Source organism: Caretta caretta, chromosome 3 (genome assembly GCF_965140235.1).
Source record: "Caretta caretta isolate rCarCar2 chromosome 3, rCarCar1.hap1, whole genome shotgun sequence".
Taxonomy (NCBI): Eukaryota; Metazoa; Chordata; order Testudines; family Cheloniidae; genus Caretta; species Caretta caretta.
This window is the reverse complement of record NC_134208.1, coordinates 123,670,199-123,689,738: the sequence shown is the minus strand read 5'-3', so window position 1 is coordinate 123,689,738 and position 19,540 is coordinate 123,670,199. Positions and strand designations below refer to the sequence as shown.

The following is a 19,540-nucleotide window of genomic DNA, read 5'->3' as shown; positions in this document are numbered from 1 at the left end:
TGGGGATGTTGAAATGCCAATAGTTATCCTTGGGGACCCAGCCTACCCCTTAATGCCATGGCTCATGAAGCCATACACAGGCAACCTGGACAGTAGTCAGGAGCTCTTCAACTACAGGCTGAGCAAGTGCAGAATGGTGGTAGAATGTGCATTTGGACGTTTAAAAGCGTGCTGGCGCTGTTTACTGGCTCGGTTAGACCTCAGCAAAACCAATATTCCCACTGTTGTTACTGCTTGCTGTGCGCTCTACAGTATCTCTGAGAGTAAGGGGGAGACATTTATGGCGGTATGGGAGGTTGAGGCAAATCGCCTGGCCACTGATTACGCGTAGCCAGACACCAGGGCAGTTAGAAGAGCACAGGAGGGCATGGTGTGCATCAGAGAAGCTTTGAAAACCAGTTTCATGACTGGCCAGGCTACAGTGTGAAAGTTCTGTTTGTTTCTCCTTGATGAACCCCCCGCCCCTTGGTTCACTCTACTTCCCTGTAAGCTAACCACCCTCCCATCCTCCCTTCGATCACCGCTTGCAAAGGCAATAAAGTCATTGTTGCTTCACATTCATGCATTCTTTATTAATTAATCACACAAATAGGGGGATAACTGCCAAGGTAGCCCGGAGGAGAGAAGCACCGGGAGGGGTGGTGGAGGAGGGAAGGACAAGGCCACACAGCACTTTAAAAGTTTAAAACTTTAAAACTTATTGAATGCCAGCCTTCTGTTGCTTGGGCAATCCTCTGGGGTGGAGTGGCTGGGTGGCCAGAGGCCCCCCCACTGTGTTCTTGGGCGTCTGGGTGAGGAGGCTATGGAACTTGGGGAGATGGGCGTTTGGTACACAGGGGCTGTAGCAGCGGTCTGTGCTCCAGCTGTCTTTCCTGCAGTTCAGCCATATGCTGGTGCATATTAGTATGATCCTCCAGCAGCCTCAGCATTGAATCCTTCCTCCTCTCATCATGCTGCCGTCACCCTTCAGCTTCAGCCGTCTCTTCAGCCCGCCACTTACTCTCGTCAGCCTGCCACTTACTCTCTTCAGCCCGCCACCTCTCCTCCCGGTCATTTTGTGCTTTCCTGCACTCTGACATTGTCTGCCTCCATGCATTCGTCTGTGCTCTGTGAGTGTGGGAGGACAGCATGAGCTCAGAGAACATTTCATCGCGAGTGCATTTTTTTCGCCTTGTAATCTTCACTAGCCTGTGGGAAGGAGAAGATCCTGTGATCCTTGAAACACATGCAGCTGGTGGAGGAAAAAAATATGGACAGTGGTATTTAAAAAGACACATTTTATAGAACAGTGGGTACACTCTTTCACGGGAAACCTTGCTGTTAACGTTACATACAGAGCACATGTGCTTTCATTTCAAGGTTGCATTTTGCCTTCCCCCACCACGTGGCTAGCCCCTCCCCTCTCCCCGTGGCTAACAGCAGGGAACATTTCTGTTCAGCCACAAGCAAACAGCCCAGCAGGAATGGGCACGTCTGAATGTCCCTTTAAGAAAAGCACCCTATTTCAACCAGGTGACCATGAATAATATCACTTTCCTGAGGATAACACAGAGAGATAAAGAATGGATGTTGTTTGAATGCCAGAAAACATACACTGCAATGCTTTGTTCTACAGTGATTCCCGAGTACGTGCTACTGGCCTGGTAAAGTGTCCTACCATGGTGGACGGAATAAGGCTGCCCTCTCCAGAAACCTTTTGCAAAGGCTTTGGGAGTACATCCAGGAGAGCCGTGAATGCCAGGGCAAATTAATCATTAAACATGCTTGCTTTTAAACCATGTATACTATTTTAAAAAGTACACTCACCAGAGGTCCCTTCTCCACCTGGCGTGTCTAGGAGGCAGCCTTGGGTGGGTTCGGGGAGTACTGGCTCCAGGTCCAGGGTGAGAAACAGTTCCTGGCTGTCGGGAAAACCGGTTTCTCCGCTTGCTTGCTGTGAGCTATCTACAACCTCATCATCATCATCTTCCTCGTCCCCAAAACCTGCTTCCGTGTTGCTTCCATCTCCATTGAAGGAGTCAAACAATACGGCTGGCGTAGTGGTGGCTGAACCCCCTAAAATGGCATGCAGCTCATCATAGAAGTGGCACGTTTTGGGCTCTGACCCGGAGCGGCCGTTTGCCTCTCTGGTTTTCTGGTAGGCTTGCCTCAGCTCCTTAAGTTTCATGCGGCACTGCTTCGGGTCCCTGTTATGGCCTCTGTCCTTCATGCCCTGGGAGATTTTGACAAATGTTTTGGCATTTCAAAAACTGGAACGGAGTTCTGATAGCACAGGTTCCTCTCCCCATACAACGATCAAATCCCATACCTCCCGTTCGGTCCATGCTGGAGCTCTTTTGTGATTCTGGGACTCCATCATGGTCTCCTCTGCTGATGAGCTCTGCATGGTCAGCTCTGTTGATGAGCTCTGCACTCACCTGCAGCTTGCCACGCTGGCCAAACAGGAAACTGAAATTCAAAAGTTCGCAGGCCTTTTCCTGTCTACCTGGCCAGTGCATCTGAGTTGAGAGTGCTGTCCAGAGCGGTCACAATGGAGCACTCTGGGATAGCTCCCGGAGGCCAATACCGTCTAATTGCGTCCACAGTACCCCAAATTCGACCCAGCAAGGCCAATTTCAGCGCTAGTCCGCTTGTCGGGGGTGGAGTAAGGAAATCGATTTTAAGAGCCCTTTAAGTCGAAAAAAAGGGCTTCGTCGTGTGGACGGGTGCAGGGTTAAATCGATTTAATGCTGCTAAATTCGATCTCAACTCCTAGTGTAGACCAGGGCTAATGCAGCATTTACCCTATTGCAACCACACACTCCTCTCTGAGCTCTGCACTCCTACATACAACACAATACAAATGAAAGATCAATGCTAATATTGTATTAACATATATTTATGAATTTTAAGTGCACCACTACTGTTTATATAGTCAGCCCACAGATACAAGAGAACAAAATGACATAACAGAAAAATGCAAATTACAGAATTTGCAGTGCTCCATTATGGCACCTGAAATTAGAACCTTCTTGAGAACTTGACTTTGAAGTCAATATCCATGAAGCTGCTTTTCAGAAATACTGCCAAAATGAAACGATCTAGTCAGATGAACTCTTTTAATACATGGAGAACAGTACAGTATCTTTCTTGCAGCTGTGTCGGCTTGCATGGAAGTTAACAGGGGGTTATGTAAACAGGATAGAGACACAAATTGGCACAGTGTTTCTGTCAATGTGGAGTCCTTATCAGACTTGTCACATGCACTATTATTTACATTTATCAAAACAAACAAATAATTTCATAGAAGAGAAATCTGGAAACACTGTTGGTTTTGAATCAGAGTATTGGCTTGAAATCAAACAAAATAAGGGATCTGCTTAAATACACACTAGGAATCAACAGTCATGGTTGAGAAAACACTTTCATTATAAGTGTCTCTTTTTGGACATACATGACTTTCTGAAAAATTATCCTTTGCACTGAAATTTATCATGTTTATTCTCAGCCAAAAGGTGATTATTTTTTGAAAGTTTGTAGAAATTGTGGTTTGATGGTTTAGGTTGTGAACTTAAAGGGGCACTTTCCAGCAGTTTAGACATTTTTCAGTATTTTTTCCCCCAAGGTAACTCAGAAATGACTCATCAAAATGTTATTAAATTTCCTACAAACTACCTTCAGGGTGACAAAAATATATCTTTCAAGTAATGAAATAAATTTTCATTTTGCTGCACCAGCAGCATCTCATGAGAACTACAATATGAGTATGGCTTTTTGTCTATGGTCTCTGAGATTGTGTAAGGCACTCACAAAAAAGAAAACCAAACAACTGGACAGATAGCATGACCAGTGGCATTTCTCTGCAATATAGCTTGGTCTAAAATCCAGCTGGGAAGGCTACAGGATATTGGCAGAGATCAGGTGTAGTTGGAGGTGGTTGTTGGCCAGCTTTTCTATTACATTGCTCAGAAGAGGGAGATGAGATATTGGGTAGTACTTGGTGGGCTCAGTTGCACAGAGAAGTGGTTTCTTTAGCACTGGGGTGCATTGCATGCTTCAGGGTACGTGGAAAAACTGTCTTGACCAAAGGTTGTGATGGATATATGGGTAAGCAGATGATTCAGGCACTTCTGACTGATTCACATATGGTTGTTTGGATTTTCTTGATTGTTTCAAATATGTCCTGTTGTGTGCAAGGGTCTGAAATCTAAGAAAGCTGCTGCTGCTGTGGTTTTGGCCTTTTGCCCAGTCTCTACCCCCTGGGATTCATAGAGGCTGTTCCAAATTTTGGAGACCTTGAGCAGGACAGGATTCTGCCTCTGGCCATAGTGCATACAGAGGATACCAGGGTTTGGTGTGAAAGCAGCGTAACACTCACCTTTATACTCTCCTGACTGTGGGGCCCTGTGTGTACAGGGGCTTGTCCATCAGTGTAATTTTTCCTGCTATAATTTACACTGGCTGCTAACAGCCTCAGGGTGCCAAAATCATAGTTGGGGATCAGTGTAGCATAGGGGCACCCCAGTCACACCCCATTTGTTCCAGCCATGATCCACTGCAGACATGAGAGAGGGAGGCTGCTGTAGAAGTCTCTCTGTCCTGGCTCTATGCTATCAAATGATTGCATTGGCTTTATCCTCCCGTTCTGAATATGCCAGGTTTATGGCCCGAATCCACCAGTGGTGCAGTGCAGAGGAGCTGTGCTACAGCAGAGGATATGGACCTTTATCTGTGAATTAAGCTGCCAATTTCTTTTGGCAGGTGTTGTAGATTGTCAGAGCTGTTCAGTGTGTAAAATACTGGCTAGGATTTAGCAGCCAGTATAGTGACAGAGACCAATGTGATCTCTTGGATTCCTTTAGGTCTGTGGTATAGGTTTGTAGGAATTTCTGGCGTCATAGACTGTCCATGTCCCCTTGCATTTTCTACCAAAGTCACCTGAGGGGTTGTTTTCACTGCAGAGTTTACTTGTTATCTGCACTCAAATTAACTCCTCTCAGGTTAGCCTAGCTTGAGTAAGAGGGCCACGCCATAAAATAGTACTCCAGCTACACAGATTGGTTTTGTTATCAAATGACAAGTTGTACTAATTCAAACTTTAGCCTTTAGCCACAGTGGGCCAGCCAACTTAAGTTAAAAGCACCATCCCATTTGAGTTCAGGGTTTTTGTGTGTGGATGAGACTCAACTGAAGGGCAATTCAAGTTCCTTATAATGTGAAGACAAGTCCTTAATCTCCTTCCTTCCTGTTTCTTTTGTTGCATGCTGACTGTTGACAGTGATGATCAGAAAAAGGAATTTTAAAAGATATTTAAATAAAAAAGGAACCTGTACACAATATTACAGAAATCTGTTCCAAAATTACAAAACATCCCAAAAGTTCCAGGATCCACTATTTTACTTTATTGAATATCTTGCTGTGCACATTTCAGTGTGACATCTTAAATCTCCCTCCTACAGAGTGTTTTAGCAGCAGTGCTTGGGCCGAGTGTATGTGCAGTGAGGCTTCTTTAAATAATGCCCACTGAACATATGCAGAAATTATTTTTCAATGCTTAGAGTGTTGTTATTTATAATTTCTCCTGCAAGCCTAGCAAAGTGCACACTCCTTTGTAAAGATTATTTCAGCACCAAATGTAAGATTATATATTATTGCTGCAACTCTTTCAAAAAAAAAAGGCAGATAACTTTTTCTCCTAGTGGAAATTATATTGTTGCCACTGGCTTCAAATGCAAAAACAGTTAGAGGGCTTTTGCTTTAATTTCCAGAAATATTTTCCTTTGGGAGACCATGCATGAAAATTTTCAATCCAACAGATAATTCCGCCCCCAAGTTAAAATTATGTTAAAAGAGCGTTATAATAAAAAAGAAAACTCTTTTTGCAACCTTTTAAGTGTGGTTCTGCTCTGAAAAATAGCATTGTGGAGGTCTGCATTTGTCTCTGTGACAGGGCACTATTAGTAGGACCCTGGTCACTGAGGCTGCAGCAGCACTGGGAAGAGTACAGGTTAATTGAAACCAATTAACCAGTTTCTGTTAGATATTTCTGACTCCTCGGTGGCAGTTGCTGGGCTAATGAAGGAATTGGCTCAGTAATTGGGAAGCTATAAAGTAGAGGAACAGGAAGAAGGAGATGCTCAGATCGAGAGTCTGGGCTGAGGAGAGAAGGCTGTGTGGAAGCCTCCTCCTGCTGTACACATGCAGTATGTTCTGTTATTCTATGTAAGCAAAGAACAAATACACACAGTGAAAGGTGACAACCTGGTGTGTGTGTGGTTGAGATCAAGAAACAAGCCAGACAGTGAGGCACGCTGAGTAGCAACAGAGGCTTCCTGTGACAGTCTCATTTGATATCTATATAAAAAACACTCAGTTTACAAGTAAAACCTTAATTTCTAGCTGCCATCCCTGCAAATCCAACCTGAGATCTGAAATCTAAGCTGGGTTCTTTCCTTCTCATGTATCGTCACCAATTATAAACGTTCAGCAAACAAAATGATGCCTTGCGTGACATCTGTTGAACCCCATTGTCTCCCAGTTATCACTCGAAGTATGTCTGTACTGCAATCCCGGGGTGTGATGGAATCTCTAGTAGACATGCCCAAGCTAGCTTTACTCTAGCTAGCTCCTGTACTGGAGTAGTGAAGCAGCAGGAGTGCATGCTTCAACACGGGCTCTACTAGCCTGCCCAGAGTCCTGGGTAATTGGTAGGGGGGCTAGCTTGTGCTAAAGTGTGTGCTGCCACAGCTTCACTGCTCCAGGACCCAAGCTAGCTATACAGAGAGCAGACCTGTTGAGTGCTAATTTTAATGCCACTTTTCAGTGTAGAACTGCACTCTCTACTGCTGCCCGCTCCATAAAACCACATACTCTGTTTTCCACTAATAGGTATTAAAACAATGCATGAGGTGCTGCTCTTCAGATCTATGTCAACACATTCAAATAAATTGTTAATTTAAACTTTGGTAAGTGCCACACCTTAATAATAGCCAGGTTTCCAGTTTGCAGTTCACTGAAGGACTAACTACTAAGGTTATGCATCTTCTTGGAGTAGGGATGCTGTTTCTGACATCATGCTCAGCCCCAATGAGGGCTGGTCAGTTGGAGATTGCCATGTTACACTCCCTCAGTCTAGGTGTTTACTAAAGCTCTGAAATAGCCCTGTTATAGAATCATAGATTCATAGGACTAGAAGGGTCCTTGAGAGGTCTTCTAGTCCAGTCCCCTACATGCAGGGCAGGACTAAATATTATCTGTTTGTTTCTCTTGAGGTACTGCTGCTTCTCCTGAGATTGATGGTGTGCGGGAAGAGACAGTTGCCAATCTGCAATGAGCTTAGGAGTCTTTGGCACATTCATCTGTCACTTCATTTGGCAGATTTCACAAAGACTAATCGTCTATGCTCTAGAGCAAGGGTCGGCAACCTTCGGCAAGTGGCCCATCAGGGTAATCTGCTGACGGGCCACGAGACATTTTGTTTATGTTGGTCGTCCGTAGGCACGGCCCCCCGCAGCTCCCAGTGGCCACGATTCGCCGTTCCCAGCCAGTGGGAGCTGTGGCAATCCGCAGGGATGTGCTGGCCACCGCTTCCCGCAGCTCCCATTGACCAGGAACGGCGAACCATGGCCACTGGGAGCTGCGGGGGGACATGTTTGCAGACAGTCAATGTAAACAAAATGTCTTGCAGCCTGCCAGCGGATTACCCTGATATGCTGCGTGCCAAAGGTTGCCAACCCCTGCTCTAGAGAATCAGGAATGAGCTAACGTGGAAGTGAATTGCTTCCTTCTACATTAGTTCCTATGATGGTGTTCCCCAGTAAGCGTCATGAAGAGAAGGTTTGGTGATGCTGCTGCACAGCAGAGGGCCTGTAGATAAACACTGTCTTCCACATAAGCACTCTCTTTTATTTCTAGTACAAATTTTCCACAAAAATATTAGGAAATACAACTTAGAAACTGTGGGAGGAATGCTAATAAGGTTGCTATTTGTCAAACATTTATCTTTAGTCATCAAAGGAGGATTCAACACTATCTTTTTAATTGTGAAATTATGGTAATTACCCAAAAGGGATAGAAGGAAAGTTTATGTTTATATGTTAACTCCATTTCCTATGTTCTGCACACTGCAAATAATTAAGATTTAGAGCCTAATTGCATATGATTGTAAAGATTTGATACTACTTTCAGTGCCCTAAAATGGGGATGCTTAAAAATCTCAATAATTCATGATATAGTTTAATTATTAATCACCAATAACAGAGCCTTAAAATAAAACTACCCACTGTGTGGTCTGTTGATGTAGTCAAGCCATGGATCATGGCTCTATAAGCCTTTTATTACTAAACTTTTACTCAAACTTATGACTCAGAATCTCTTTATTAACAAAAGGGAATATATAATTTTACAGATTTAAAAAAAAACTGAGTGCCTGTGAAGGATTATGAACTGACAACTCTGGAGACTAATGTCTTCTATTCATGGGATAGGAACTTCATTATCAGTGGCATCACTGCCCCTCAGTTTAACAGCAGGCATACCTCTGAGGGACCTTCACTAGAAGTGAGAAAAGAGTCCAATGTCTATGTCCATTCAAGTTGCAAGAGACTATATGAATTTTGTTTTTTGATGCTGAGATTTGTAACTTTGTGGTATCTGCAGTCTACTCTCTGGACAAAGACTAGTACATTTTTAACAGTGAGGTTAATTAACCACAGGAATTGCTAGGGATATGATAGATTCTCCATCACATCAATCGTTAAGTAAAGAGCAGATATATTTTTAAAGATATACTCTAGCCCAAACAGAAGTTATGAACATGATACAGAAATTACTGGGTGAGGTTCCAAGGCCTTTGCTAAGCAGGAAGTCAGACTCGATGATCATAATGGTCCCTTCTGGCCTATGAATCTTATTTAACATAAGCCATGGAGTATTCATCAGTTGGTGTCAACTTTGAGTCACTTCTGCCCTGTGCAGGATTTGAACTTCTAACCCACAGGTCAAAGTCAATGTAGCTAATTGTCTTCATCCTAATCCAGTCAGTGACCCAATGCAAAGTTAGATTGTCTGTTTCTATTTTTAAAGAGCTGTATAAAACCTATATTTGCAAAACTTTATTTTCAAAATATGTCCAAAGGAGTATAATAATAAAGTGTGTATGACTTTTTATTTGAAATACCATAATAACAAAAATACATCAATAATAGGGATTTTAATATTTAACACAAACTCTGGTGATTAAAGTAGACATGACCTGAATAGTCCTATAAAATGTATTAAATGCAGTATTTTCACAGTATATTATAATTTATACTGTCATGCTGAGGAATAAAAAAAGATGCACTAAAGAATGGTCCAGATTTTGCAGCTGTTTAATGCTAAGGATTATACTTAAGAAAACTGTAGCAAATGAGATTCTGTATCAAATCTGCACCTGCATATACTCTATTATGTTATACTTTAACTGCTTTGGTTTCAGAACAAAAACTGGTTTTATTCTCATGTGACACAAAGACTAGATCATATCTTGGATGTGCAAATATTCAGATGAGATTAATAAATCCATCATCACTGAGAAGCGGATTTTTAAAAAATGGGAATGTGTCATGACAAGAATGGTGTCAGTAGGTTCATTTCAGCTGAAGCAAATCAGTTACAGCAAGCCTTTCTGTACTGATTTAGTTTTGCCAAGACAAATACTATCAGTTCAAAATGTATAGTGCATAAAATTAAATATGTATGTCTCTAGTTTGGACTGAACTGGCTGCTACTGACAAGGAGATATTGTGTTCTGTGTTGTTAAAAACAAACTGTACAGGGGGCTGGGCTTGCTGGTGCTCTAGTGGTTAGGTCTCTGGGCCTCCACTTGTTCACATCTCCGGTGCCTCTCACCAGCAAATGCTCCAATACTTTTATGGCCTGCCCTCTGGGTGGGTCATCAGTTTAGATTGTCTCCTTTTGGGGAAACAGTCCATAGAAATATAGGGTGTCTCAGCCCCTCATAACAGGAAAGGTCTTTAGCTTACCTCCAGACCTCTGCAGGTGGCTTGCCCTAACCAACACTCTCAGCATCTCTATTCCCTCCTTATGTTGGAGAGGAGGGTTGGAAAGGAAGTTTATGCCCCTCTGCAACAAGGGTGGTAGGTAGGGGAGTCCAGGCCCACCCACTCCACCGAGTTCCAACCCAGAATCCTATGAGAGGCAACAATATCAAATGCCCTGGAGTGCCTCATGGCTGCCCCCAGGCCACTTCCTACCATTTGCCTTCCCTCAAAGTCAGACATAAGATAGCAACCAACCCCCGCCAAAAGCACCTAAACCATCAGCCCAGCTGGGCTCAGCTTCTAGCCCCTTCTTTGCACTGTGAGCTTCTGTGGCATCCTTGTTCAGTATCCTCCTACCCTGTCTTCCCCGTCTGAGCTGTCTAGATCCCTTTTAAGCTCCTCCTCCTGTTGGAGCAGGCTCTGCAAGTGCAAGCATGGCAGAACTGCTCCTTAACCCCTGCAATTCCAGTGTGGGGTTTATACACCCCATCACACACCTCCCCCTCAAGCCAGGGCTGGGGTACTACCCTGCAACCCTTGTTCTTCCCTTCATATGAAAAAAGTCTGCATTCTAATCTTCCCTCCCTCCTCAGTGGAATACTTGGAAGCTGTAGCGTTACAGGGAGAGAGAGGTTCCATCACATAATCCGAGTGTTGGCATCTTTCATTGAGTTAAGCCATTGGACTGGAGCATGATTTTGCACTAGGTGAAAAGAATTCCCCAATAATATCTTAAGGTGCCTATGACTCACTTCACCACCAGGGCCTCCTTCTCAAAGATAGAGTAGGGCACTTTTGAGGTAACAGTTTCCTACAAAGAGAGAAAATGGATTGTTCTTCTCCGTTGAAGTCCTGTGAAAGTGGGCCCCCAAAATCTATATCAGTAGTATCAGTCTGCAGAATGAACTTCTTGAAAAGAGGAGGTTCCTGACTTAGCTGGTCTTTCAGAGTCCTGAAAACTTTGTCACAGGACTGGGTCACTGAATTTTCTTAGGCCAGTGTCCTTTACCTGGTCCATTAGGGATGCTGCAACTATGGCAAAATTTGTGACGAAGCACCTGTAATAGCCATCAAGGCTCAGAAGTGCTGCACTTGTTTTTTTTTTTGTAACTGAGACAAGGCATTGTGCCAAGGCTTGGACTTTGCCAACCAATGGCTGTAATTGTCAGTCCCCTACTATATAGCTCAGATAAGTCACTTCCTGGTTGGCCAGTCTACATTTGGTGGGGTTGGCCATTAGTCCTGTCTCCTTCAGGGCTTGCAGGACTGTAGTGATGTGCCTTAGGTGATTGTTCCAATCATAGCTGTAAATGATGATACCATCGATATATGCTGCAATATATTGCCTATAAGGTTGGAGTATAAGAACATAAGCACGGCCATACTGGGTCAGACAAAAGGTCCATCTAGCCCAGTTCCTGTCTTCCAACAGTAGCCAATGCCAGGTGCTCCAGAGGGAATGAACAGAACAGATAATCATCAAGTGATCCATCCCCTCTTGCCATTCCCAGCTTCTGGCAAACAGAGGCTAGGGACACCATCGATGGACCTATCCTCCATGAATTTATCTAGTTCTTCTTTGAACCCTGTTATAGTCTTGGCCTTCACAACAGCCTCTGGCAAAGAGTTCCACAGGTTGACTGTTCGTTGTGTGAAGAAATACTTCCTTTTGTTTGTTTTAAACCTGCTGCCTATAAATTTCATTTAGTGACCCCTAGTTCTTGTGTTATGTGAAGGAGTAAATAACAATTCCTTATTTACTTTCTCCACACCAGTCATGATTTTATAGATCTCAGTCATGTTCCCCCTTAGTAATCTCTTTTCCAAACTGAAAAGTCCTAGTCTTATTAATCTCTCCTCATATGGAAGCCTTTCCATACCCCTAATAATTTTTGTTGCCCTTTTCTGAACCTTTTCCAATTCCAATATATTTTTTTTGCGATGGGGTGACTGACCACTTCTGCATGCAGTATTCAAGATGTGGGTGTACCATGGATTTATATAGAGACAATATAATATTTTATGTCTTATTATCTATCCTTTTCCTAATGATGCCCAACAGTCTGTTCACTTTTTTGACTGCCACTGCACACTGAGTGGATATTTTCAGAAAACTATCCACAATGACTCCAAGATCTGTTTCTCGAGTGGTAACAGCTAATTTAGGCCCCATCATTTTATATGAATAGTTGGGATTATGTTTTCCAATGTGCATTACTTTGCATTTATCAACATTGATACCTGGTCCATCAGGCATTGGAAGCTGGCTGCTGCCAAATGACATGGTCTTGAACTGGTAGAGGCCAAATGGGTGGAGAATGCTGTCTTTTTCTTATGACTCAGTTGTTAAATGAATCTGCGAATACCCCCTGTGTCAGGTCAAGAGTGGACATATATTTGGCAGCTTCTAGCCTCTCCAGCAACTCATCCACTCTAGGCATAGGATACATGTTGAAGTTTGGTATTGCATTCACTTTCTGAAAACTGATGCAAAATCATGTTGACCCATCAGATTTTGGGATGAGTATATTGGGAATCCTCCATTCACTATGGGTAAGGCTATGTTTTAGTCACGGGTATTTTTAGTAAAAGTCATGGACAGACCACAGACAGTAAGTAAAAGTTCATGGCCTGTAACCTGTCCATGATTTGTACTATACCCCTGACTAAATCTTGGGAGTGCCAAGGGTGGTTGTGGGCAGGCCACTGGTGCTCGCGGGGGATGGCCCAGGGCTGCCGCAGGTGCTTGTGGGGGGTGGTCCAGGGGGTGCTGTGGATGCACGGGGGGGGGCGGTCCAGGGGGTGCCACTGATGCTCGGGTGGATGGTCTGGGGGGTGCCGCAGGCACTCGGGGGGAGAGGAGGGCAGAATCCGTGACTTCCGTGACCTCTGTGAAAACCTCGCAGCCTTAACTATGGGAGGTCTTGACTGCCCCAACGTTCACCATGGCCTGTAGTTCTTTGCGAACTGTCTCCCACATTTTCTATGGGAGTGCCTGTAGATTTTCACAGACCATTTTTCCCGGCTCAGTGTCCACATGGTGGTAGGCTAGGTCGATTCGTCTTGGCAATCTTGAGAACACAGAGGGGAAGGCTTCAATTACCCATCGTATTTGTTGTTTTTGTCTTATCTATACTATTCTATATACTATACACTGAAATATAAGTACAATATGTATATTCCAGTCAATTTATTTTATAATTCTATGATAAAAATGAGAAAGTCAGCAATTCTTCAGTATTAGTGTGCTGTGACACTTTTGTATTTTCATGTCTGATAAGCGAGTAGTTATTAAGTGAGGTGAAACTTGGGGTATGCAAACAAATCAGGATCCTGAAAGGGTACAGTAGTTTGGAAGGCTTGAGAGCTACTGCTTTAGTCCATCTTATGAGAAGAATTCAATGGCCTGTGTGTACAGGGGTCAGGTTGGAAAGTTATGTAGTCCTTTCTGGCCTTGAAATCTGTGAATCCTCCTGTTTATTCTTTTCCTTTACAACCCACGGAGAGAATAGGAAGCTCTGCATTGCTCAGAATACTTGCAGCTCTATATTAAGACAATGACTATAATCACATGTCATGCTTCAAGGCATTGGCCAGTGGCCTTCAGGTGTCAAAAAAATAATTATTTTCCCCCAGTGCACAGTTGGCAAGCTGTGTGGTGAGGTTTTTTCACCTTCCTCTGAACAATCCAAAAAAGACCACTACTGGGGACAGGACACCAGATGGGGTGGACCAGTGCTCTGAGATGGTACAAGGAAGCCATTTTCTCAGATGTTTTGCTGATGTCTTGTTCACATGCTCAGGGTCATATTGATTGCCAGATTTGGGGCTGGGAAGGAATTTCCCCCCAGATCAAATAGGCTTGGGATTTTTTGCCTTCACCTGCAGCATGAGGCATGCATTGCTTGCTAGGATCCTCTGAACATATCTTACCTCATCAATTGCCTGCCATTGCAGGGGCCTCAGGCATTGGTGGTATTTCAGTCTGTTCTGTGCTCTGCCTGTGAGACACAGCAGTTTAGTTTTCTGAGGACTGCAATGCTTTAGTCTAACCTAAGTTATTGGGCTCAATACATTTCACCCAAGAAAACGCCAGTAATGGCCTCTGATATACAGGAGGTCAGGCTTGATGATCTAATGATCTGTTGGCTTTAAATGCTATGAAACTATTATAAAAATAAGTCAGTCACACCATTCACTGATCTGCCTCTTAATCTCAGCTGGAAAATTCAAATTGTTTTTGACATGAGTCATTTACTTCATTCTGCGAATTCATGTGCTAAGATTTCTTATCACATTGAGACTGAAATGAGAAAAATTCTTGTACCATGACATACAAAATGACACATGAATTAAAAAAAGTTTTTAAAACCCAAATCCTATTTACTCCCTCTGATACATCTTCCAGTGCATCTTGTTTTCTCTGCCTTTTAAATTGAGACCTCATTGGGGCAGTGACTCTCTTTATATCTATAGCACCAACTACATAGTTGGTGGTGAATTAGTATTTAATAATATCTCCTTATATAGTGGTTTACATCTGTAGATCTCCAAGCACTTTAAAAAGAAGGTAAGTATCATTATCCCCATTTTATGGAGGTGTGATTGGGTTTACAGACCCCACACTAAGGTAAAAGGAGTGGTGGAACTGTACTGGCCAGAAAGGCCCCACTCTTCAGCAACTTTCCAGGCATGCTCCCTATGGAGGACCTACAAAAAAAGAGAGGTCTGGCTGGAGGTTGGGGGAGCATGGAGGAGAGATGGGCTGCAAGAATGTAGACAGGCTGCAGCCACTAAGGCAGTGCACTCTACAGGGAAGGACCAGGACTGTAAGTAAGAATTGGTCAGGATCACCCTTCCCCCGACTCATGGGAGACAATTGGACTCTGAAGGTGAGCTGGGAAGCATTCCCTACCCCAGCTGGAGTCCTGAACTACTGAGACTGAAGGGAAACAGGGCCCTGGGGAGGCTGATCTGGAATGGCAGCCAGAAGGTTCTAAGCGACCCCTTGCCTCTCTCCCCTTGGGTCATGGCCTGGACCTGGTGGAGAGGGAGACCCCAGGCCCCCTATCTTTCTCCTCTTCCCTTGGCCTCCTGAGAGATCCCAGAGGATTTCAGGGCAGCCACAAACTGTAGCTTGGCCACCAGGCCCCGGGACTGCCCAGAGGAGCCTCCTCAGTTCTCACAGAGACTTTTTAGCCACGGCCTGAGCATTAGGCCTGCTGGCCCCAAATCAAAGCCTGCTACATAAGGGGTAAACTGAGGCAGTTGAAAATGAAATGCAGGTCTCTAGACTTCCAGTCAAGTGTTTGTTCTGTCATATAATTTTAGAGTACATTGGAAAAACAAAATTCCTGATTAATAAAAAGTGGGGCTGATAAATGAAAGTGCACATGTGAAAAGTTTTCAGTATGCACATACATAATTCTATAGAGCCAGCAAGGAGAGCAAAAGGGCAGAAGAAATAAGCTACTAGAGGATGAGCTGCTCAAGAGAAAAAGTTGTAGTTTTAATTGATGAGCCTAACACTCTCGGGGGGAGGGGAAGGAACTCTTAATTAGCAACATAAGAATTGGTGTTGGAGAGCTTTTTCCCCCCTGGATTTAGTTGAGCTTGCTGCTTCTAATGCTGAAACAATTTTTGGTGCATTCTTTTTAACAGTTTGCAGATATCATTCCATAGAACATTCTTAGAAGGAGAGATTGATATAATTTGTCTCTGATGGAACGTTTGTTACTCTAGGCAGGGAATCTAAAGTAGCTGCCAAACTCCTTACACATTTTCTGAAAATATTGGCTTGGCATTATCTATCTGAGTCATCGATTGGAGTTAACTACAGGAAACATTGTTGATGAAGTGGCAGACATCAATCATTTTCAAATTTTAATAGCCTCTATATTAATTCTGCCATTCTCACACAAAGAATAAAGCAGAATTAGCATTTTGTTATAAACCTCTATCGGTTCAGTGGTTAACAGTTGGCTCAAATGTGGGTACCAGATGGGTGGTTTTAAGTTTCAGAACAGTAAAGGCTGTTTGGATACAATACCCTGCATTGCATTAACATCTCACTGAAACATCAGAGGATCCATGTTGCAACAAGACATGAAGTATATTCTTGGGACAGGAAAGAGGCTTCGTAAAAACTCTTAACATCTAGAACTAACTCATGTTTGGGAATTAATTTGCTTTTCCGTAGAACTGCGAGGAGGTGTGGGACAGACTGGGTCAGGCTATTGGTTACAGCATATGGAGTCCAGACCTCTGGTGGTTAATTAAAATTATACTAGTTATTAAAGGTATTAGGTATCAAAGGTGCTGATCACTTCCTGCTAGGTGGTAAGTTCTCATAACTCTTGTTGGCTTGAATGGGAGTTGATGGTATTCTATATCTTGTAGGACCACTTCTAAAGCAGTGAGTGATGGTTCTGATCCTATAGCCAGTTGTTAAAGGAAAGATTGTCATTTGCCCTTTTGCAGCTGCTTTGCTTATGGGAGGGGGTGGGATTCTCTTTGCCTACTCCCAAAAGGAGGGGTAAAGATGATGGCAATCAAATTAGTTGTTAGTAGGTTTACAACTATTACTACTGGGATGTGGCCCATCTTGTGAGCTGGCACAAGAGACTAGAGGAGGGGTAGGACGCTCCCTTTACATTCTTGCACTGGTGTGTCCATACCACCCCTTCCTGCACACCGGAAGAAGCAGGCTGCACAGATCCACAGTGGGAAATGGGATGGGAGAGTGCAGGAGGTTGGTGGAGACTTGACTCCACTTCCCACCCCCCAAATCTGCCCAGTGACATTCTTATGTCAACACATTAGGGAGTGTACTCTGTGGGTACATATACACTGCAGCCATGATGTGATTTGCAGGTTTTTGTAGACACACAAATATGTATGTACTGAGGAAGATCAGGCAGGCTTGCATAGCCTACACTGAAGTCCATGCCATGGCATCCTCATTTCTATTTTTAGCAAGCTAGTTAGAGTACAGCTAGTGTGGGTATGCCAATACATGCTGCAAATCGTGCCCGCAGTTGCAGTGTAGACATACCCATAGATACAGGTATAGTTTTGTCACAGTTTAGTCCCTCCCCAGAGCACCAAGGACACCAGGATGGAAACCTTGCCTCTCTTATCCCTACCATTCTACTCCTGGAGCAACATAATAAGACATTGCCCATTATCCTGGGCTACATCTCAATAATCTAACCCACTGGGATTTATGTGACTCTAGTGAAGAGCTGTGTCTGAACTCTGACATTTGAGAACAGGATAGCAGAGAAGGATTCTGCTGGAGTAAAAGAAATGTTACTGGGAAGGACCAATCCATTCATTTAAAAAGGGGTTGATGGTGTAGGGTGAAAGTAAAATCTTAGTCACTTCATTGTGAATGTGCAATCACCAGCTGAGAGTCTAACCACCTATCCATGAAATGAAGTGTCCCTTAGCTTGGGGGATTTGTGATGTATGTTTTACAGAGATTTGTGTAACTTAGTACTGGCTACTGGCTAAACAGAAGGAAAGAATTTGGAGATCGGTTGATCTAAATGTCTTTTGATAAAAATCTCAAGGTAAAATTCTGGCCTCGTTGAAGAACATAGCAAAACTCCTATTGATTTCAATGTGACCAGGATTTCACCTTCAGCCTCACATGAACCTATTAGAATTGGACTGGAACTTGGAAGCAGGACACAGAATGAGATATCATAAAGTCTTTTAATCTGAAGGCAAACCCGTCTTGGAATAATTTAGGAAACTTTCTTAATTTTGCCTGTAGGTAGTGAAGATTAGAATGTCAGTTGTGGTCTTTTATAGAACTCACCCGCTTATTTCAAATGCCAAAACTAATACTTCATGGAAGATAATAAAATCCCACAATGTCCTTTCCATACAGTAGCAAGAACATTTCTGTTAGTAGATATGTTATCTTTTATGGTTGATCTTTCAGGTACTGTATACCCACAAAGGATGTGTATCATACTGTCTACCACATGATGATCAAATGAGTTTTACTGCATGATAATACAAAATATGATGAGACAATTAGCACTTCCCATTTTTTTAAATTCAAAACTTGAGAATCTCAAACAAAGTATTCAGTGTTTGTGTCCACCAGATGACAAAACTGAAGTCAATAGGGAGTTTAAATCTCTTACAACTACCCACTTGGCTTCATCCCTGTTCTTCTGAACATGCTGAAGTAGCTTACCAGCTTTGCTGATATATTTTTTTCAGTGGAGAGCTAACTGTGCCTGAAGGGAGCTGAGAGCATATATTGTGATTACACAGCATAATCACATATGTGAAATTCTTGACAAAATAAAACTTCTCAGAGCAATTGACAACCTTGTGGTAACCCCTGGCATATTGTGAAAAAGGCTCAGCCTGATGAATGTTATTCACGGTACAAGTTATGCTTCTTTGCAACTTGTGAGCTTGTCATCTTCAGTTCTCATAAAATGTGCTGGTTCTCCATTGGACACATTCTCACAATCTTTTTATGTCCACTGGTGGCTGAGAGGAATAAAACACACTCAACATATCTGAAACCAAAAGTCCCTCAAGGTGATGAGAATCACAACTGTGAAACTGTTGAGGAAACTCTTATGATTCTTTTTTTGTCATCTTTAGTCTTCATAGCCATCAAGATTTGGCTTTTTCAACAGACGCAAAATTATGTGTACATTTGTTTTTGTGATGTGAAAGCTTGGCTGTTTTAGTTTCCAGCAGGCTAAATTACAGAAGCGTAATCTATTTTGTTCATCAGTAACTGATCACCAAACAAAAGGGTTATTGTTTCCTACTGGTATTTTTTCTTTTGACAGAACATTTTTTTTTTTTAGGTTATAAGAGAAATCATTGCTAGACAGGCAGGCTTTTTAAATTAAATTAATTTGCCTTTGTCATATTTCTTTTTATGTTACAGTATGATTTTCCTTAACATATTATGTGCATATCATGTGTGTGCATTATGTATATAAATATACCATGGTTGATATTAAAAAGTAAACATTTGTCACCAGTTAACACACAACAAACTTTAAGGAAGAACAAGAAATAGCTTAGCTCATATTTGCGCTCACATTTCACTGTGTGGTAATTGTTGACAAATGCTGACTTTTTATGTAGGTCACTGTAAATATACACATACATGCCCAGATACTATGGTGATGAGTGTCATGGTGATGGGTGTCATATAGATACTTTGAGATATATGTGTACACTGCGGTGGTGAGATCCATATCCATAAACACAGTTTTTATGCTGACAGTTTAATCAATTCATTTGAGACATATAAAAACAAGTGTTTATCTGTCTTCAGTACATCCACTAACCCCTCAGCAAGGCCAGCAGAACAAAAGAAATGTTAGCTGTTTTAACCTATCATGAGCCAAGAAAACATTAAAAATGTAATGAACTACAATCAGATGTTCACACTACCATAGCATTAAAAATCTTTGATATTTACCAAAATACCAGCTAAAATTTACCAGCTAAAAATATTGTTCCCTAAG

At 42.7% G+C, this 19,540-nt stretch overlaps 2 protein-coding genes across 5 annotated transcripts in view; one reads left to right on the top strand and one right to left on the bottom strand.

The window, feature by feature from the left end:
• The window catches only part of PRKN (parkin RBR E3 ubiquitin protein ligase), a 1,262,808-nt gene that overhangs the window by 359,436 nt on the left and 883,832 nt on the right, over positions 1-19,540 (top strand). The gene's annotated exons all lie outside the window — the stretch shown is intronic.
• LOC125633983 (uncharacterized) lies at positions 622-2,779 on the bottom strand. The gene is made up of 2 exons (XM_048844076.2): positions 1,807-2,779; positions 622-1,231 (listed from the first exon to the last, which is right to left on the bottom strand). The coding sequence occupies exons 1-2, from the start codon at positions 2,207-2,209 to the stop codon at positions 960-962; spliced, it is 675 nt and encodes a 224-aa protein (XP_048700033.1). The 5' UTR covers positions 2,210-2,779; the 3' UTR covers positions 622-959.